General features: G+C 40.8%; 1 protein-coding gene across 2 annotated transcripts in view; it reads left to right on the top strand.

Moving 5' to 3' along the window:
- sulf1 (sulfatase 1) overlaps nucleotides 1-22,829 on the top strand; it is a 135,415-nt gene that overhangs the window by 74,927 nt on the left and 37,659 nt on the right. For both annotated transcript variants that reach the window (XM_048529178.2, XM_048529179.2), the window contains exon 10: nucleotides 1,331-1,460. In XM_048529178.2, the coding sequence (XP_048385135.2) occupies nucleotides 1,331-1,460 (130 nt within the window). The remainder of the gene's footprint in view (nucleotides 1-1,330; nucleotides 1,461-22,829) is intronic.

Below are 22,829 nucleotides of genomic sequence, written 5' to 3'. Positions count from 1 at the left end.
GAACTCAAAGGAGAAAGTGTTAGGATAAGTAAACAGCATATGTTAGGTGTAATTGGATTTAGTTAAATCAGTAACAGTCGACAAGGGAAATAAAGGCAGAGGTTATGATTTGTAGTCGCTGAACTTGGCGTTCAGTCTGAAAGGTTGTGAAGAGCCAAATCCAAAGTTGCGGTACTATTCCTTCATTTTAGGTCGGGTTTCACTGGAATTATAATTAAAATTCAACGAACGAAAGAGGAATTTAGAATTATTTAACTCTGTAGGAAAATTTAACAGAATAATAGATACTGTAACTATTACTAATTAACTGTTCCAATATAGTAACACCCTGGAAACATATCTCTTTGGCAAAAAGGCAAATTTCAGAAATCAGATTTTCTCACATGTAACACCTGCAGTAGAAAGAGATTCCCCAGTTTCTAGCTGTAATCAAAAGGGGAAAAATAGCTTCCACTTCTTTAAAATTCCAGCAGCTTCTATTGTTCCAACTTAAAAAAACCCAAAGCCTCACAAGCTGTTTACTTTACTGGCCCAACTAGACAGTTCTCACTTCTGTCTTAAAACCTTTCTTTTGAAAAAACCAGGACAAAATAACCTTGTAAAGCCACAGCGTCATCACATGGGATGTCACAGAGGGAACAGGGCTTCTGGAATGCTGAAGGAGAGGGGAAGATGTGTTTGGTGGAGGCATTAGACTGGGTTTCAGAGAAGTGATCTCAGAGAAGCTGACAGAATGATTCAAGAGACTGACAGGGAAAATCCTGAAAAGATGCTTCCTCACGCTATAGGGTCTAGAATCCAGAACTAGTCTCAGTACGAAATGCAAGCTATTTAAGGCTGAGGTGAGGAGGAATGTCTGCACTCAGGAAGTGGAGAGTCTGGAGTTTTCTAACCCAAAGTGATATGGAAGCTCAGTTATTAAATATCTTCAAAGCAGAGGTGGTGAAAATTGAATGTGATTCTGCTGAAGGTTGAAAGTTGAAAAAGGCAGGGGGCTAAACTGTTGAATATGCAGACCTGTGGGTTGGGAATGTTTGTTTTCTCCACAGAGGTAAGTATATCAGAGAGTGATTTGATTTATTTTTGAAATGTAGCAGTTGAATTAATAAGAGGAGACAAATTTATTATAATATTTGTTGTTAAAAGCTCCTTTGGCAGTAGTGTGGCAACTGTTAAGGAAACCTCATAAATCTTCAGTCAATACTATCTGAAAGAAAGCACTTGAAACCACACTGCTTTGTTGTGACTGGGCATTGCTCTTAGAGTACAGAGTGTGAAAAGCCACATTTCTCCAGTTCATGAGAAAATTTTGTTACTCCTTTCTTTCCAGCAAGTTACTCCGTAAGAAAGAAGAGGGAGCTGGTGATGCGCAACAAACCAATTACCTCCCTAAATATGAAAGAGTGAAAGAAGTGTGCCAACAGGCAAAGTACCAGACAGCCTGTGAACAACCAGGGCAGGTAAATAAGCACAACTAAGATGAACCATAAATGAGCTACATTTTTTATCTCTTACATGAGTTAGTACGTCTGCTGCTTTATGCTGACAGACAAGTAAATGTATTATGTTGCATCGGAAACCCAAAACTTTCCTGACTGGCTTTAAGAATGTTGATGAAGGAGGTCTGTGTCTAATTCACCTTGTTAGCCTCTTTTGAGCTCATGTCAGTTACCTGGTGATTATACGATTTGCAGAACTACTGCCCATTGTTTGCCAATTTGTCAAAGTCTAACGTTGTTTAGTGCAGAGAAATTACTACAAAGGATAGGTTGTAAACTTAATGATAGCTGCAAAAACTCTGTGCCAATCCTCAAAACTCACAGTGAGCTACAAGCAGAATGTATAACTACTATCATCTCCAAGAGCTTTGAAGACTTGCTGTAAAAAAAATTCTGCCACCATAAATATACTCGTGTTGCATTCTGTCTGAATAATCTCTGCGAATGAATCCAGTTACTCCCACAATACAATGAATGTGTAATCTAAGTTGACATTTCAATGAAATTCTGTGGAATGGATTTGTTACCTTTTTCTCCTACATGATTTGTTAACAAACACTCTGCTGTCAGTCAGACATCAAGAGCATTAAAGAAAACCAGGGAGGTCTCCCATCTCCTGACCAATATTCCTCCCTCACATATACATTTAACAAACACAAGAGCCTGGATTTTACAGGACAACGCTATAAAAATCTCCCCTCAGTGAAAAAATAAGGGACGGAAGCCCGACCATGAACCCAACAGCTGCCCTATAGCATTTTAACACTAAAGGGAACATCACTTGCTTTAAGGTGCAACCTCTGGCTGTCTCAGGATGAAGTCCCTCCTGAAAGAACTTGCCAACCAATCTAATAGTCATTATTTCTGTAATTGTGGCATGCTTTCTTCTATCAATTAGCCATCTAAGTTCCTCAATAAGCCCAAGGACAGTCAAGCGACTCAATGCTCTCCCCTCAAGCTCACTAAAATTCTCAGGTGGATTGCGAGCAGATGGAATTTTACATATTCCTTCAAAACTGCTGACCCATTAGATCAGGCCTGGCTCTGTTTCCTCTCTGCCCTTTGGATTTTCCTGCTTGTCCTCCCTGCCAGACCGTACACACTCTGAGTTTTAAACAGATCTCATCTGATTGTTCTACTCAATACGACTTCCTTCAGCAGCCAGGCTCTTTTCCAAACCAGAGGAAGCTCAGTTTGGCCAAAATTCTGATGTATCTCAAGCTCAGCACAGTGCTTTGCATTTAAACATTAAAAAGAGTAATATTTTTTGTGTAATTTGTTTCAATTGAGTGTGTTGTTCTAAGTCTGTCATTGTCAGTTCTTGATATTTCCAAAATAATTTAAGAATTCAGAACAGTGGCAGTTCTTGCTTTTGGATGTATTTTTAGAGATATATTTTCAGTTCTTTTAACCTTGGGGCCAATTGCTTTTCACACTATTTTGACATTGTGTACCTTTTAGTTGCTTGCTAAATGGGATCGATCTTGAAACTCAAAACTAGGCATTCTTAAGCCTCTGAGATAATGGGAACTGCAGATGCTGGAGATTCCAAGATAATAAAATGTGAGGCTGGATGAACACAGCAGGCCAAGCAGCATCTCAGGAGCCTGAGATGCTGCTTGGCCTGCTGTGTTCATCCAGCCTCACATTTTATATTCTTAAGCCTCTGTAGGTCATCAGCAGTAGCAGAATTGCTTTTAATGACAATCCATAATCTCATTACCTGGCATATCCCCAAATCTGCCGTTTATCATTAGGCCCAATAAATCAACTGTAGTTCAATGAAGACTACAAGAAGAAATTCCAAGAGCAGCCCCAGGAATGAGGGTGCCAACCTGGTGAAGCTTCAGTACAGGACTAGTTGCATGCCATTTAATGGAGGCATAATGTGATAGACAGAGCTGAGTGTTCCCACAACCAAGAGAGCTCTACAATATAGACATATCCCATTATAAATAATAGTGGTCAATTAGCAACTGACATGTGGACTGTTTGACTGACATCCAGTACTAGATGAGCAGAAAATGTTTCTAGTTAAATATTGGGATGACCTAAGCTATCACCTGGAGTCCCCAGCCCAAAATCTAATTTCTAGTCATTGACTCCATCCCTCTCCCTGCCAACTTGGTGCATCTAGCTACTCAGTTTGCAACCTTGGTCTCATGTTTGAGACCAAGATAAATATTCTACCACATGATTAACCATCATAAAAAGCAGCTAATAATATCCTGGTAATGTAGAAACATAGAGGCGGGAATAGGCCATTCAGCCATTTGATCCTGCACAGCTAGTCACTCAGAACACAGCTGATCATCTACCTCAATGCCCACTTTTCTGTACTGTGTCCATATCTATTACATCATTAATCCAAAATATCCCAACTTTACCTCTCTTTCAATTCATCTGTTGCAGAAACCTGTATCATGCTTTGGTTACCTCCAAACCTAAGTATTCCAACAAGTTCCTGAGCATGCTCCCACATTCTACTGTCGGTATACCTGACATTATCTCAGCACTTTTAGTTCTGTCTTTATGTTTGAATTCCATTCCACATCATCCCTGAGTTCACTGACTTATCTCAGCTCCCAGTTAAACAACATCTCATTTTTAAAATACTCATTTTTGTTTTCAAATCTCTTTATGGTCTTGCCCCTCACTGTGTCTGTAACCTCCTCCATGGCCACAAACCTGGGAGATATTCTGACTTAGATAAGTTTGACTACTTTAGCATTGCTAATTTTAATTGCTGCATCATTTGTGGCCATGCCTTAAGTTACCACATACTAAACTTTGGAATTCCCTCTCTGCACCTTTCCAGCTTTACCTCATTTCTCTCCTTTAATATACACTTTAAAACCAACCCCCTTGATCAAGCTTTCAATTAGTTAACCAAATATTGACTTGTCGTTCAATGTGATATATCTTTTATGTTGTCCCTGTGAAGCACCTTAGAATGTTTGATTATCAAAAAGTTGCTTTTGAAATGCAATATGTTGTTGTAATCCTACCTTCTGATCTTCGATCTCTCCTTCACTTGTTGCATTGGCTTTCGTTTTTCTCCTTCAACTTCTTTTTCTTTTCCCTCCTTTTCTTGCATCTGAGTTTTCCCTCTCAACTGTAACACTAATTGCTGCCCAATTGAGAACATTAACATTGCTCAGGAGAGGCTCATCCATCATGTCCAGATCAGTGCTGCCCCAGAACTTGTCCCGTTATTTCTGAAACCTAAGTCCTTCCTTCTTACTGTGTCTCTTGAAACACTCATTTAACCTCTGAGACTGACTAGAAATAGCACTGAGGGGTAATTTGAGATTATTAGCTTCCATGTGCCATTCTTCGATCTATCTATGAATAGTAAATACCCTCTCAATTTTATTTCCTTCCATATCACTGTCTCCTTCCATACCGTTGTTTCCAATATAAACCACAATTCCTTTTGTTTCCTTTCCATACCAAAGTTGGCTTCACTCACACCTTTTTCATTGCATTATATTCTGATAATACATTTCCGTCCTCATGACTCCATAAAACCTCTAAAGCAACTTGTCCGTACTTTTCTCTGGTTGGCCTAATGGAGAACAGGAAAATGATGAATTAGGCTGAGCAATATCTGCTTTCTTTGGGTAGATTATGCATGGTACCTTTTGAAACTATGAATATTGAAAGACCGACACCTTTACTGCCCATGTGAAGGGCCCATTGAATATGGCAGCAGCCTTGCCGAGAACAGGAATAACCCAAAGCTCTCCCACCTACAGTAATTACTCCTTTACAGTTGGGCAAAATCGTGGAAAACAGAACCAGAAAAATCTCTACAAAGCTTTAATAAAAATCTATCAACAATATGTTAATGGTTCAGAAACCCTGGTTTATGCAAGAAGTTCACAAAGACTAACATAAATCAATCCCAAAGGTGGTCAAGTTATGTTGTAATCTCATAAAACAAGTGATAATACATTCTACTTTAAAATACTCAACAGGAAACAGGGTTTTTTTTGCATTGATCCTCTATAGCCTCTTTTATTACATTCCATTCTATGACCTCCAAGCACCAGTGTATTTAACTGTGAAAAGTGCCTGAATGCTTCTATTATAAAGGGATTATCCCTAAGGTATTGCACTCCTGTGGTCCTCTGCATCAGTTAGTAATTTTCTGCTCAGCTCTGTGTAAGTACTTGTGTCATAGGATTGATATATTATGCAATACTTTAGTTTTCTGTTGACACTGGAAGAAAAACATGAAAATTTTTTATATAGAAATTAATGAAAAAGAGTTTGATCGCAACAGGCACAGAACCATTCCACCTTTTTATGTTTTGTTTTCATTTACAATGAATACGTGGCTCAACGTTTTGGCTTTTGCATTGAGATTACATTTTTTGCCTTTAAAATGTATTGCAAACAAATGTGAGGGAAGCTCTTTTTTTTGTGGCACTACAAACTGGCTGTTCTGATGTTGAATAACAAATTAGATAAAAGAAAGGGAGCTCATTCGAAATTCTTCCAATGCTAACTTTCTTGGGAGTTAAGGAGGCATCAGGCAAATCAATGTTAAGTTAGTGAGAAGATTGGTTTGGATATTCCTGCAAATACACTAACGCTAGTAAAAAGGTGAAAAAGGGCATATTAATGTAAGGAGGAAATAGTTTTACTTGCTGAGATGGATTTGCTGTTACTGTCTGGGTTATGGACCTCTACAAACTGAGGCTGAATGCCAACTCACCGACACCCCTCATCTTACTCCTAGACCATGGCCCCCCCAACTAGAACATCAATCTGTTGTTCCCAAGACTGTTACAGATCTAATCTTCTCTGGAAGTCTTCTCCAACACTTACACATAGGCATTGCTGCATATGTTCACAAACAATGAACTTCAGTATGCCAATTCTGCTGCTTTTTTTTTATTTTCCTGAGCTCTATTCTTCCTCAGTTGCATAATGCAAATACTGCTTCTGCATTTCCAGCATGCTGGCTCACAACTGCACTGAACCTCATGATGCATAGCTTGATCCAGACCTACGTACCTATTCTGATATATCTTTGCTTGATCATTTTTATTTTCAAATCCAACATTGAAAGGATGCAATGCTGGGCTGAGAAGTGGCAGATGGAGTTTAACCCTGAAAAGTGTGAAGTGATTCATTTTGGAATGATAAATGTGCAAGCAGAATAAGGGTTAACAGAAAGACTCTTAGCAGTATGGAGGAGCAGAGGGATCTTGGGATTCACGTCCACAGTTCCCTGAAAGTTGCCACCCAGGTGGATAGAGTTGTTAAGAAGGCGTATGGTGTGTTAGCTTTCATTAATAGAGGGATTGAGTTCAAGAGCCGTGAAGTTATGCTCCAGCTATTCAAAAGCCTGGCTTGGCCACATCTGGAGCATTGTGTCCAGTTCTGGTTGCTTCATTGCAGGAAAGATGTGGAAGCATTGGAAAAGGTGCAGAGGAGATTTACCAGGATGTTGCCTGGAATGGAGGGAAGGTCTAACAAGGACAGGTTGAGAGAGCTAGGGCTTCTCGCTTTAGAATGACAAAGGATGAGAGGTGAATTCATAGAAGTGTACAAAATAATCAGAAGTATAGATAGAATGGACAGCTGAAGACTTTTTCCTGGGGTGGAGGTAGCTATTACGAGGGGCATAGTTTTAAAGTGAGTGGAGGTACATACAGGGGAGACATCAGAGGTTACTCAGAGAGTGGTAGGGGTGTGGAATGCATTGCTGGAGAGGGTAGTGGAGTAGGCCTCATTAGGGGCATTTAAGTGGCTATCAGCTAGGCATATGGATGATAGTATAAGGTAGCAGTGGAGGTTAGATAGGCCTTAGGTTTTGGGTAAAAGCTCGGCACAACATCGTGGGCCAAAGGGCCTGTACTGTGATGTACTGTTCTATGGTCTATGTTCCCCTGACACCAACCTCATCCAAATAGCCTTAAATCCCTTTCCAAGATCCACTGACAGGGCTGTTCTGGTAGACCCATCTTTCCAGCTTATTTGTTCCTCGTGGAATTGATTTCTTCCTACTTCAAGTCTGTTTAGGTTTTTTTCCCCTTACGTCTATGGTTCTTCGTGCACCCTCCAGTATTTTTGCAGCCTCCAGTTTCCTGGACCTAGCTGTCTTGATTCTACTGTGGACGTCCATCCCTCAGCTTTCATTCTCCACCAGGAATATCTGAAGAGTTTTATTCCTTCCTTCCTTCGACAAGGCCTAACTGTCAGCATCAACGTAACTGAACTTGTTCTCAATTTGAACAACTTTGCTAAAACAGGGAATTGAAAATGCTGAAGACCTGAAACAAAAACAGAAATTGCTGGAGAAACCCAGCAGGTCTAGCAGCATCTGTGGAAAGAGCAATACATTACAACTCTAGTGACCCTTATTAAGAACTGATAGTAGCTCGGATATATATATATATACTGAAGACATGGGAGATGCGGGTGAAGGAGTGAGTGGATAAACAGAAATGGAGCCCAGAGAGAAAGAACAACAGGTAGAGAGACAAAAGAATGGATGATGGTAAGCTAGGGAGGATGTAAAGCTCATAAGTAGGAGAAAATGGGTTGCCTGTGCTGAAAGCAGCTCATGATCCGACTGAATGGCAGAACAGGCTCATGCAGTAAAACAGCCTCTTCCTGTTCCTATTTCCTCTGGTTTTATGATGGTCTTATGGTCTACCTTAGCTTTTTCAGGCATTTTGTAATATCTTTACAGTCTTATCCACAGGCCACATTATCACAACAGATCAACTTATCCTAGTCCAATGTTTCAGAGATAATGGGAACTGCAGATGCTGGAGAATCCAAGATAACAAAGTGTGAAGCTGGATGAACACAGCAGGCCCAGCAGCATCTTAGGAGCTCAAAAGCTGATGTTTCGGGCCTAGAAAGGGCCTAGGCCCGAAACATCGACTTTTGTGCTCCTAAGATGCTGCTTGGCCTGCTGTGTTCAACCAGCTCCACACTTTGTTATCCAGTCCAATGTTTCATTGTGATAATTACCTTATGGGTTACTGAATGATGGCTGGAGCCTTTTGGAAGGAGGGTCCTGGGGTCACACTCTGTACTGTTATCCAGCTACTATCCATCTTTCAACAAGCCTTTCAGTAGCAACCGTGAAGTCTCTCCACAAAAGCACTGGGGCTTTCAGTGGGAGACTGTTTGATCTTAACTAAAACTTCATTGAATATTCTCTTTCCAAGGCCCTTTGAAACACATTCCCCTTACAGACCCTCTTGTCATAACCACCTGATTCACTAATGTATTTAGGGAAGGAAATCTGCCATCCTTACTTGGTAGGGCCTACATGTGACTCCAGACCCACAACAATGTGGGTTTCTCTGAACTGTTCACTTGACAATTAAGGGTCAGTAATAAATGCTGGCTCAGCCAGTGATGTCCATACGCCCATGAATGAATAGAATAAAATTATTGGAGATTGCAGCTATCATCTCTCATTGCTGCCCAGTTTGTGCCTGGAGTTGACTGATTTTGGTCAGCACGAGTGGTGATCTGCTTCCGGAGATAAAGTTTAGTTGCTGAATTAACTCCATTAGAGCTTTCTCCCCAACCCCACACCGTTGTTCTCCTTTCCCCTTGGCCCTCTCTCTTCTTAACTCATTACTTTATTTCAGTAATGATGCCCTTTAGGGAACGTAACTACTGACCTACATGTGACTCCAGGCACACAGTGGACTCTGGAAAATTAACAGTTAACTATTGGCCTGGAAATCATTGTCTGCCTCCACTGCCAAACCCAGGAGATTGAAAACCCTCTTTCTTCCCTGGTCTTGACTCGCAATCTTCACACCCACAAAACGGCACTGACCAATCTTTAGCAAAAAAGTGGAAAGACAGCAATGACGAGATTGATGTTTCATGCAACCAATGGCAGTTCTAATCACATCAGCTTCTAAAAACTTTCCAGTTACAAAAAGTGTTAAAATGAAAGGTGCTTTGCTAAAGATCACAGTTCTACAGGTGGTTGCATCTGTTGCAGCTTAAAATTCTGCCATTAGCCAACACCAACACTATTATAGGGGAATGTTCAGACCTTGGTTTCAGGAATTGAACTAAACTGCAGACTCTCCATTAAGATTATAGCACCCCTGGATTATTATACAAATATGCAAAGTTGGATTTTTTTAAGGAAATTCATCTAAGTGATGTAGTGAAGAAATATGTTTTATTATAGTAGAGTATTAAAGGGGACACTGATTTGAGGGACAATGCCAGAGTTGGGGAGGTATTGAGGACTGTGCTGTAGGTCTTGGTTTAAGACCAATACTGCTTCCAATTTACAAAAGTAACTTAGATTCAGAAACTAGGTGCCAAATGGTCAAATTTACAAATGATGTCAAACTATGAAAGTCAGTGGGAAAGATGGAGGCAGGTCAGAATCTCAGTATGATCTATACAAACTGGGACATGAAATATTAGGCAAACAAATGGATCGAGAAGGAAAATGATCTCATTATTGGTGTTTAAATAATCACGAGAGTAATTAGAAATAAAGAGACTGCATTATCTTATTGGTTGGTTGTGACAAGTATTGTTCCATAGACTTAGAGTCAAAGAAATGGCAACACGGAAACAGACCTTTCTGTCCAGCTCATCCAGATACTCTAAATTAATCTAGTCCCATTTGTCAGCATTTGGCCCATGTTCCTCAAAACCTTTCCTATTCATACCCCATACAGATGTCTTTTCAATGTTGTAATCGTACCAGCCTCTATCACCTCCTCTGGCAGCTCATTCCATACACGCAATAAAAAGTTACCCCTTAGGTCTCTTTAAATCTTTCCCCCTCACCGTAAACCTATGCCATTTAGTTTTGGATTCCCCTACCGTGGGGAAAAGACCTTGGCTAATCACCCCATCCATGCCTGTCACGATTTTATAAACTGCTATATGGTCACCCCTCTGCCACTGATGCTCTGGGAAAATAGCCCCACCCTATTCAAGCATTTTCCTCGAGCTCAACCCTGGCAACATTCTTGTAAATCTTTTCTGAACCCTTTCAAGTTTCACAATATCCCTCCTACAGCAGGGAGACCAGAATTGAACTCTTGACTGGGCCTTTTCAATATAAATATCAAGAAACATAAAAATGAAGGAATAGAAAATAGTTTATCTAAATTTCTACGTGACAGTAAATTTAGAAGCAGTGTAGTTTATGTGGTTAGGAGCAGGAAGCTCCAGAGTGTTAGAAACAGATTAAGTGAGTGATCAAAACAATTGCAGGTTGATGTTATTGAGACAAAATATGAAAACATCCACTTTCAATCCAAAATCAATAGATCAGAACATTTGTCAAGTCAATAGCAACTGTGAAGAAACAGAGGAATTTGGGGGACTGGACATACAAATTGCAAAAAGCACGTGTTAATTAAATGGGTGAATAGATGTTAACATATATTTTAACTCGGGCTCAAATACACAGTGAAGAAAAGATATTATTCAATTGAACCTGGTCATACCTCATTTGGGAGTTTGCACACAATTTGGGCACTGACTACAGGGTGGATATATCAGTCTTGGAGGAAGGTAAACATGGACCCAGTAGGTCTGGATTTTTCCGATGGCCAGGCAGTCATTTTTCCAGCATAGCTAGGAGTTACATGGGGTCCCTGAGGAATCCCCATTGTAGCAGTTTCTGAAACTATCGCTTAATAAATTGAATTCATCTCCGCCTGGAACCTTCCAAAAGTTTCCATTCAAATTTGAGAATTTGGAGGCTTTCAATGAAAGTAAGTAAAAGAGTTAATCAGAAAAAGATAACAAGACTTGGCCTAACCCAAACTACCGGCTTGACCAGACCAAACATGACCCAACCACACCGACCAAATCCAACACCCACCCACCCACCCAGCCTCCTGCTGGAACCAATTTCTCCTATTCACCCCAATCTACCCTAATTACTGCAGCACTTAGCTGGACCTCTCACCACCTTGCATCCAGACAACCTGTAACTTTCCCAGTCGGCCCCCTACTGAGCTGGCAAATTGCCCTTACTTATCTGCCATCCTACCTGCTGGCACCCTATCTCAACCTAGATGGCACCCTGCACACCCGGAGCCCTAATTTCACACTTTCCTCATGTACTTAGCGTTTGGCAGCAGCTATCAAGGTGGCTGTCAGGGCCTTTACATTTACGAAGATGGTGGCTGACCATTGTGAAAGGACAGGGGTGGCATGGCTTGCCTTTCCATGACCATTTTGCATTCTGAAAGAATTGTCAGAATGGAAGTTCAGCACCCCATTTCTGATGTGACCCTGAGCAGAACCCAAGACTTGTATTTCCTTGAGCTTAGAAGATTGAAAGAGAAACAAAGTGTTTATAACACAGTGTGGAGCTGGAGGAACACAGCAGGCCAGGCAGCATCAGAGGAGGAGGAAAGTTGACATTTTGGGTTGGGACACTTCTTCAGGGTCCCAACTTGAAATGTAGGCTTTCCTGCTCCTCTGATGCTGCCTGGCCTGCTGTGTTCCTCCAGCTCCACACTGTTTTCTCTGGCTCTAGCATCGGCAGTTCTTACTATCTCTGTTTGGAACATGAATGGGTCTGACTGGGTTGAGAAACTATTAACTCTGGTGGAAGAATCCAGGGTAAGGAGAATACATCCTTGCAATTTCAGATAAACCAAAGTCTGTGGGCTTTTCACAAACGGGCAGTGTATTAAACTTTCTCCCCCAGAAAGCTGTGAATGTTGGGTCAATTAATATTTCCAAGATTGAGATTGAACTTTTTTTGTGTCAGTTCAGTATCTAGGCACTTGGAGAAAGGGTGAGTAAGTGACATGTCAACCATGATTCCGTTGAATGGTGGAAAAGCTTCAAGAGACGAAGTGCCCCTGTCTGATTCCTTTGTTCTGTATTCCCATACTGCGTATTTAGTGGTGACAGCGTTTGAAAAGGCAACTGACAATCATTTCTGGATGGATTGTTATTAAGAAATGGTGAGGTGGGGCAGTGCAATGTGAAGACAGGTTGTCAAAGTCAGCACATGAAATAAAGAACTTTTTTCTTAGCGTAAACTGCAGTTTCCTCTGGAATGGCAGGACCCTGCTCCGAGTGTTCAGCAATAAAGCAAGGCTATACCCGTACCCTGCATCTGCCTACCTGAAAGTTTAGGTAATTCCGCCCCTAGGTTTTGCAGTGGAGCATTGAAAGGTTAAACAATGATGGAAATTCCACCCGTCACATTTCTGCCACATTGCTGAAGTCGGGAACATTTAATGCGGAACTGCACTTTTACACCTGTGTATATGACATGCAGGTCCCTTGCACACAGGAAAGCAGTGCCATTGTTTTTTAAAAAAAGCAAATAGAGTAGAATTATACATTTTTCCTTATGTTGCAGTAAGTGGATAAAATTTAAAAGAAATGAAAAGAGTTTTGTGTTTTGACCCAACGAAGACAAGTTAAATCACAAAAACTAAGTATTAAAATGTAAAATGTTATACTGTATAGCAACATTTAATAAGTCAGTACAGATCAGAAAAAATCATTTTTATATTATTTGTTCATGGGATGTTGGTGTTGCTTTTTAGCACATTTATCGCCCAACCCTAATTGCTTTTGAACTAAGTGGTGTGCTAGGGCCCTTTCAGAGGACAGTGAAGAGTGTACCACAGTGTTGTAGGTCTGGAGTCACGTGGAGACCAGACCAGGTAAGGATGGGCAATTTTCTTCCCTAAAGGACATTAATGAACTAGATGGATATTTATGACAATCGACAATGGTTGCATTGTTGACATTAGTGCAGCTTTTCATTAATTTTTATTGAAGTTAAATTCCACCATCTGCCATGGTGGAATTTAAACTCTTGCACCCTAGAGTAATAGATATTGTAGATGACTAATCCAGTGATATTACAACAATACCGTCGCAACAGCCTGTGGTATGATTCTAATTAAGTATTCTGTTCACAGTTAAAATAAATCCAGCAATGGTTTTTTGGAACAATGTTGAAGTTAGATATTTTGGGGGTTATTGTAACCTTCCAGGATGAATGGTTTCAGCACAGGCTGTAAACGCTGACGTGGTCAGAAGCTGACAGATCAGAGCCCCCTGAGGGAGAGGTGGATCTAACATTTAAAGAGGTTAAATTACCATAAACTGCAATTCCAGCCAAGAATTCTGAGTGTAACTCTGTGCATGGTTTTCCAGGAACTCCCTATGTTGAATGAGTTGAGATGGGAGCAGGGCTGAAAAGCTAACAGGCAAGAAAACCTTTATGTTCAGAAACATGACAGCTGCTTCCTCACTGAAGGGAAAGACTTCTAGATAACCAAAACACACCATTTTGTCTCTTTAAAATATTCAAAATATTTCACAGCATGTTCCAGATGTTTTGCCAGCTAATATTATTTACAGGAAAATCAGGAGAACTCCCACCTGATCCTCTGAGCTATATTTCCGTGGACCAATAGTAGCTAATTAGAATGCAGCTTTGCAAAATTTACCATCCAGTGGAAAACTCTGCACATTAACTCATTTTAGGCCGCTGTTTTCAAGCTAATTCAACTCTGGTTTCCTGTACAAAGTCCCATTGCACATGCCTTTGTTGCACACTGCAGCAATCGGAATTAAAAACCAAAAGAACTGGGGATGCTGTAAGTCAGAAACAAAAACAGAAATTGCTGGAAAAGCTCAGCAGGTCTGGAAGCGTCTGTGGAGAGAAATCAGAATTAATGTTTCGTATTGAATAGCCCCTCCTCAGAACTCCATCAGAATTGTAGCAGACCAACAATAATGAATTAGTGGGTCTGAGTATGATATTGTACGTAAATGCCAGTTGCCTGCCTGTAGGTTTGAGGCTTATAACTTAAAGGGAATGCAGCACAGCTGCCATTTCTGCCACCTTCTTTACAATTCTCACCATGCAGTCACAGTCAGACACATCATCTGTCTATACAGCCGTACTATACAACTCACTTCAGGATTGAAATTTGATCGGTCCAGTACACAGACTCTTTAGACACAGTTTTGAGCACCTCTGTGTTATATTACCATTAAAAATGGGGGCCAAAACAAACAAAAATGTAGTTTTCTGTGACAGAAGTTGAAGGATTTCCCACTAACTAATTAAAAGCTAAAAGAGGTACAGGTGCTGGGAGTCAGAAATTAAAACAGAAATTGCTGGAAAAGCTATGCAGCATCTCTGGAGCGAAATCAAGGTCAACGTTTTGGGTCTAGGGACCCTTCCTCAGAATTTCTGTTTTTGTTTTCCACCAACTATTGTTGGGCTTTAGTAAGCTAAACAAATTCCTCCACTTCTATCCATCCTGCTTTAACATTTAACTGGTATTCTGTAGTCAAACATTGACAACTTTCCCCTCTGAAGTGCTAAGTAGCTACTGATAGAGGACGTCACTTTCAATGGCCAATAAACATAAAGTCAGGAGAGATGCCGCAGCTTGTACTGATTGTTGGTTCTATTTGATACCCACACATCCTTTGACATTTCAAACTCAATATGTGGAGACCGGTTGTTTTAAATTACAGCCACTATCACACTACATTCCTCCTAGTCAGGAAATTGATTTTATCGCAACCTCAGTACAGCCCAAAAAGCTTTGTAGGTAATTAAAGACTTGAGTTTGCTCAGCAAGAATCCAAATGTAACAAATGAAATGAATACTCAATCAGGAAAGACACGTGCTTTTGTGTCTTATGTTTAAACAATGTTATAAGACCATTTAAACAAACAATGTCTCAGTTAAACATTTCACCCAATAGACAACATCCCTGACATTGAAGCACTCCCTCAGCACTACAACCCAGTGTTAATCTATGTTTCAGGCACTCAGTCCTGGGTGGGGCTTGATCTTCATTCAGAGGCTACAGGACTACCACTGAGCAAAAACACGATAGAGATAAATCCAATCAAATCCAAAAAAAAGTAACCGTTTCTCTATTCAGTACACCAGTGCTGCCCAAGCATTACCTTTGTCAAAACTTAATTCTTGAGATATAGTCATTGTTAGCAAGGCCAAAATTTATTGTGCATTCCTAGTTGACTTTGAGAAGACAATGGTGGGCATTCTTTTAGAACTCTGCAGTCCATTTGATCAAGGAACTCACAATGCCTTTATGCAGGGAACTCTTGGATTTTTACACAGTGAGGATGTAGAAACTGCAACGTATGTTCAAGTCAGAGTGTTGGGTGACTGAGATGGACATTTGAAAGTTGTAATGTTTCCATGTGTCTGCTGCCCTTTGCCCTGCCAGGCACTAGAGGTCATTGGATTTAGAATCTGCAGCTGAAGAAACCTTGGCAACTCATTGCAAAGCATTCCGTGGATAGGATCAGCTCATGGTATGGAAAATGAGGCCTAACTATAAACATTGGTCATTACTTACATATATGGATCGCCAGAAGAATACTGAAGGGAATATGAAAGGATTTGATATTGTTCTTTGAGGTTCTGGTAAAGAGTAGCAAAGAATTAAAAATAAGGCCTTAAAGTATAAATTCAACAGAACAGTCTCAAAGTTGATTGATAGACAATGTAGTCATATTCCCCAGTGGTTACAATCAGATTTGGAAAATGTACTGTATGGCTGCATCTCCACCCAGTGCCAGTAGGAAACCACGGGAAACAATTCTTACCAGTCATTCCAAATAACATGCAGAAAGTAGACCCTGTGGCATCACTGTGGGTCATTAACCACAGGAGGATTAAATTCAGTATGATCTGCAATTCTCAAATTCCAAAGATAGGGACTTGTACATTTAAAATGGCTGACTTCAAAGAAATGAGGGAACAACTCAAGCAAATCAATACAAGGAAGTTGCTCTGTCATATTTCAGGTAAAAGAAGTACAACATGCTAAATGATTAATACTAAGTATTTAAAACTTGTCTATACTTTCAATCAACAAGCTTGGTGTAAACACACTAAATATATTCGTAGATTTCTCAAAGGTGGAATAAAGAATGAGCATTACAATTACAGTAGCCACAGAGACAGGGATTAGTAACAAAAATATAGAAACATGCTGAAGCACATTAATAGTGTAACTTGAGGATGACAAAGATAACAAGACAATACATAGCTGAAAAATGTAACACAACGGTGACTTCATTCAATACTTCAACAGTGAGAACGTCAGTGACAACCATCTAGAAACAGGAAACAGAGCAGGCAAGAAGAAAGAAAAACATTGATCGTTGCATAGCACCTTTCATAACTTCATAATTCCCCAAACAGTTCCTAATCAATAAAATACATCTGAATTGTAGCTATTATTTGGAATGTAGGCTAATATTCACTAGGTTAAGAAAGATGGCGAAGCCTGTGCTGACTGTCAGTTCTATTTGAGGCCCACACATCGTTTGATAGTTCAACCTCCACATTTGGAGACCACTTGTTTTAAATAACCTTATAGTCAGGGAGTTGATTTTATGGCAATCTCGTTATAGCCCAAAGAACAGCTGATTAATCCACAGCAAGGTTTCACTAACAGTAGTCAGACAGTTGACTAGACAATCTATGTTTAAAGGATAAATAGTAGTCAGGACACCAGGAGAACTCACTGCTCATTTTCAGATAGTGCTTTTGCGTATGCAGGGCTCCAGGTGTGGGTGGCAGTAAGTTAATTGATCACTCGGAAGGCCAACACAGACATAATGAATGATATGTGGCCTCTCTGGAGGTGGTGAGAAAGGCAAATAATTAGGCAGGTCAGTCCTGGAGAGATCCTTGCTCCCTTCTTGTCATCTCATTAATTAACCGTTGGGTGAGAAGTTCCCACTGTGGATTTTCTTGATCTGCTCCAATTAAAGCCTTTAAGTGGTCAATTCATGGCCAACTCCCTGATTATCTGCTTTCCTGATGGCCACAGAAAGTGCCTTGATTCATAGCCTGTCAAACTGGCGCAATCTGAAGCTGGGTTTGAGTGGGCAGTGGGGGATAGTGTGTCCCTGGTTGCCCCAATCCCTGGTGCAATCAGAAGCACAGATTGGGGGACAGGGTGAGGCACTGGGTGGGGGTACCTCTGGAAGACAAACACTGCCCTAGCCTCTGACCTCTCTGACATCACTGTGTCTGTGAGCTCCTGACCCCACCCTACAATGAGAAGATAAAAGTCACTTAAGCCTCTCGAGGAATAAAGGTCTCCCTGCTGGACCTCCCAAAGAGTAGGCCTTGACCAGCAGTCTGTAGGACACAGAAGCTGCCAGCCTTTGATTAGTGATCTGATTGTAGGGACTGGGATACCAGTAGCAAGGCTTGCCATAGGCTGAGAAACTTACCCATGCTCACCTGCCAGCATATATTGAGCTGATTGGCATACAGTGGGCTCAGTTAGTTACAATGACAGTGCGGGTGACTCACCCACCTGAACACTTTGACCAAAAACAGAGTCCACGCATAAAATATGAAATAAATAGTGACGTCTTGAGAAGAGCTATCTTACAGAAGAGGAGGTGCCGGAACTCTTAAAAATACCTAAAGGTTTATCAATCCCTGGGACCTGGTTAGGTGTTTCCCAGAACCTTGTGTCAAGGTTAGGAAAAGATTGCTGGGCACCTTGCTGAGATATTTGTATCATTGACAAGCATGGTGAGATGCTGGAAGACTGGAGCTTGGCTAATGTGGTTCCATTATTTAGGAAAGGCTGTAAGGAAATCCCAGGGAACTATAAACCAGTGAGCCTTACGTCAGTGGTGGGTAAGTTATTTGAATGGATTCTGAGTATTTACATGCATTTCAAAAGGCAAGGACTGATAATGGATAGTCAACAATGCTTTATGTGAGAGAAATCGTGTCTCACTAACTTGATGGAGTTTTTTGAAGATGTGACAAAGAAGATTGATGAAGGCAGAGACATAGATGTTGCCTATATGGACTTCAACAAAATGTTTGACAGTGTTCGATTTAGTAGATTGATTAGTAAGGTTAGATCACATTAGATCCAGGGAGAGCTAGCCATTTGGATACAAAGTTGACTTGAAGGTAGGAAACAGAGGGTGGTGTTAAAGGGTTGCTTTTCTGAACTGGAAGTCTGTGACCAGCAGTGTACCACAAGGACTAGTGCTGGGTTCACTGTTTTTCATTATTTATATAAATGGTTTGAATGTGAATAAGTCAGGTTTGGGTAGTAAGTTTGTATGTAACAGTGAAATAGGTGGCGTAGTAGATAGTGAAGAAGATTATTGTAGAGTACAATGGGTCCTTGATCAGATGGGCCGAGGAGTGGCAGATGGAGTTTAGATTAGGTTAGATTAAATTCCCTACAGTGTGAAAACAGGCCCTTCAGCCCAACAAGTCCACACCGCCCCTAGGGTTTAATTTAGTTTAAATAAATGTGAGGTGTTGCATTTTGGAAAGGCAAACCAGGACAGGACTTATACAATTAACAGTAGGGCCCTGGGGAGAGTAGCTGAAGAAAAAGACCTAGGGATGCAGGTGCATAATTCCTTCAAAGTGGAGTCGCAGGTAGACGGGGTGGTGAAGAATGCGTTTGGCATGCTTGTCTTCATTGGTTAGAACATTGAGTACAGGAATTGGAAGATCATGTTGAGATTGTACAGAATATTGGTTAGGCTACTTTTAGATGCTTACAACCTGTTTGCCCTTCTATAGGAAGGATGTTGCTAAACTTGAGAGGGTGCAGAAAAGATTTACCAGGATGTTGATAGGACTGGAGAGTTTAAGTTATAGGGAGAGGCTGAATAGGCTGAGGCCTTATTCCCTGGGGTGACCTTATAAAAGTTCATAAAAACATGAGAGGCATAAGTAGGGTAAATAACCAAAGTTTTTTTATCCCCCAGGGTGGGAGGGTCAAAAACTAGAGGGCAGAGGTTTACGGTGAGAGGGGAAAGATTTAAAAGGGATCTAAGGGGTAGCTATTTCATGCTAAGGGTGGTGCGTAAATGGAACAAGTTGCCAGAGGAAGTGGTGGAGGCTGGTGCAATTACAACATTTAGAACGCGTCTGGATGAGTATCTGATTAGGAAGGGTTTAAAGGGAAATGGGCCAAATGCTGGCAAATGCTGGCAAATGCTGGCAAATGGAACTAGTTCAGATTAGGATTTCTGGTCGGCGTGGATGAGTTGTACTGAAAGTTTTGTTTCCGTGCTGTATGACTCTTATGATTCTAAATGGTCATCTCTGCCATGATGATTCTGTGTTCTTAAATCAGCTTGCTATTGTAGGAATGTCTTGAATTGTAATCTTATTTTACAGAGTGTACACTCCTCTTCGAACCTTTGCTTTTACTATACTGGAGATATAGCTTCCATAAAACAAGGGGACACTGAACAACATGCCTCCCGTGGGCAGAAAAATGTCGGTAACAATAGTACCTTTAATATGAGAAATACAAGTCCTTTTCAGACTGAATGCCGATAAAGAAGAAGCAATAGATAGCAATTTTCTCAAATCATTAAATGTTTGATAGGAGATTCAAGGGAAAGTTTTGCAGTGGTAGTGTTTCAGCACCTGGACTGGAAGGCCCTGATTCATGCCCCACCCGCACCAGAGGTGTGTAATAACACCTCTGAACAGGTCATTTCAAAAAAGCGGCTAATTTGGGTTAAGTGAAACAAAACAAAAACAAGATTTAAGGGGTCTCTGGGGATGCTGTGGTAATGTCCCTACCCATGGACCAGGAGACCCTCGTTCAAGTCCCACTTGCTCCAGAGTTGTGCAATGATTTCTATGAACAGGTCAATTAGAAAAATAGGAGATGAGATTTAAGACCTTGGAATTTTTTATGAAGTCCCCACTGAATACTGGGAAGGTGCTATGTTTGGAGTCTAACATTGCAAAAGCCAATAATACCTTATCGGCTGCAAAGCACTTCAAACACCTTAAAATTGTGTAAGATGCTATGTAAATGCAACCCATTCTTTATGATTCAAATATGAAGTGCCAGATTTGACTTTTGAGTCAGGAACCTGATTTTGGGGCCTAAAGGTCATAATGTTGCATTAAGAGCAGTCATTCAGCGTTGGGTTGATCCTGAATTGGCCAATTCGTACCCATTTGATGTTTTATGAAGGATGAGCTCTTGAAGTTGAGGGTCAGTGGGAAGACCTCTCACTCAGAAACGACTGCAGTCTTACTAAGGTAAAGAGCCTCCATTTTGCGCTACCCTATCAGCAACTTTAAAACATTCTGAAGTCAAACTCCATGCCTTCATTGTCAGAAGTTAAAGTCTGGAGCTCCTACATTCTCAGTATTGTGGCTCAACCTACGCCACAAGTACTGTAGCAACTCTATTAGACAATTTATCACCTCCTCCTTCAGGGACAATTTGGAATGGGCAACCAATGTAGGCCCAGCCATAATACCTGTATTGCACGAATGGATAAGAAACAATGAGTTGATGTTACTGATGCAGAGGGATCTGATATTTTTAAAACAAAAACCACAGGTTGCTGATACAATGATTAAGTTGTACTTTCTGAATTTTTAAATGTGGTTATTTTGATGACATACAGCCAGGTCAATGTCCTTCAACTTATTTTGATGACATACAGCCAGGTCAATGTCCTTCAACTTCACTTTTAGCTTAGCTGATCTCCGGAAGTCAGACATGTCCACTCCAAAGGCCTGAATTTTTATGGTGAACAAGAGTGAGAAAGGGGACAGAAGCCAAGAACTGGTGAGAGAAGGCACGCATTAGATCACCTTCCAGTCACCATCACATTCAGCCAGTGTTTGAAGGATGGTTCAAGTGGAGGTTTTTTACCCAGCAGTTGAGTAGCGGAGCATCCACTGCATTGGGAGAATGGTCAGTGATAGCTGCCAACTCCCCTGCAGGCTCAGAAGGGCCCTCCTAATTGAACACTATGGCCGTGAAGTACCTTCTCATGGCAATAGATGCCCATATAGCAACACGCTTCCTCCCCATCCCCCACCCACTGCCCCCCAGTCCTACCCACTCATTAGATCCTGCCTGACTGACATTGGTGACCCCAGCCCTACTTGCTCTGAGGGTAGTGTTCATTAACTGGCAGCTTTTGGAGAAGAGACCTCATCCCTTAAAGGGACTGAACTGTCAAAGACAGCTGAAAAGCTGCAAGGAAGGCCAGAGATTTCATGAAATGGCCATGGCTAGGTGAGTCCTGTCTATCACCTGGGCACAGTTACCGCAATAAAGTCCAGGCCTAACTGCACACAATGTGATTACAAGGTGCTGATATTTTAAATTTAAGGTTCTACACCGTTTTCTGCAGATAACAGCACCTTCTTCCTCAGCCAGACACATTTCTTATTTAACCCTGGGTCATTCATTTGATTTTGATTTTGTACAAAAGTACAAGTGTATGGTGAAAAGTGTATAATGTCACCACATAAAATGCCATCTATGGTACAAGTACCTAGGTACAGAATCCAAAGAACAAGGTAGAAAGAAAGAACAAAGTTGAAAGTTAAACATTGCAGTAATTAGAGCATAGTGTAAAACAAACAAAATAAGGTTAAAAGTTACACATTGCAGACCAGCTTAGTTTTGAGTAGAAAATAAAGAAATAAAGCTGAGAGTTCAAACGTTACAGTCTTTCTTAAGTGTTTAGCCACGGTGGGACCGCACGTTTAGGAATCACCTTGAGACCGTTCATGCTGAGGCCAAAGTTGATACCAGAGATCCAAATTACACTGTGACGCTCAAACACGTCAGACATTTGTCTGAAGCCCCTTCTGTGGCTCATCAATAGTGTTAACCAATTTAGTTTTAATAAGTGCGGGAACGTGCTGGTGTTGTAGTAATGCCCCCAGGCTCGTAATCTGGCAGCAGAGGCTAATGTCCTGAAGACATGGGCTTGAATATCACCATGGCAGGCAATAAAGTTTAAATTCAATAAAAACCTGGAATTGTGGTGTTGAGAAGGTAGTGGGAAAATAAACAGGGAATTTAGAAAGCCTACTCACTCTAGGGATTGACTCTGACAAAATAACAAAAACTAAAAACAAAACCCTGGAATTAAAAAAAAGCCTAGCTATGGAAACCGTAAACATGAACAATTATCTTAAAAACCCACCTGGATCAAATAATATCATCCTTACCTGGTCTGACCTACATGTGACTCCAGAACCTCAGTAATGTGGTTAACTCTTAACAATTAGAGATAGACAGGAAATGCTGACCCAACCAGTGACACACTCATAGCCACGAATGAATAAAGAAAGTACTTATGCAGTGAAATTTCTGAGTTCCTACATTACAATAACAGCCACACATCAAAATAACCTAATTGGCTGCAAAGTAGGCTGAGACGGCCTAAAAAGGATTATATAAATGTAAGCTTTTTCTTTGTTACATTCTAATTTTTAATAAAAAGAAAGGCAAATACAGGAGTTCCCAATTTTTATAGATACA

Source organism: Stegostoma tigrinum, chromosome 5, assembly GCF_030684315.1.
Source record: "Stegostoma tigrinum isolate sSteTig4 chromosome 5, sSteTig4.hap1, whole genome shotgun sequence".
Lineage (NCBI taxonomy): Eukaryota > Metazoa > Chordata > Chondrichthyes > Orectolobiformes > Stegostomatidae > Stegostoma > Stegostoma tigrinum.
The sequence above is the reverse complement of the archived record's forward strand: the minus strand, read 5'-3'. Positions and strand labels throughout refer to the sequence as shown.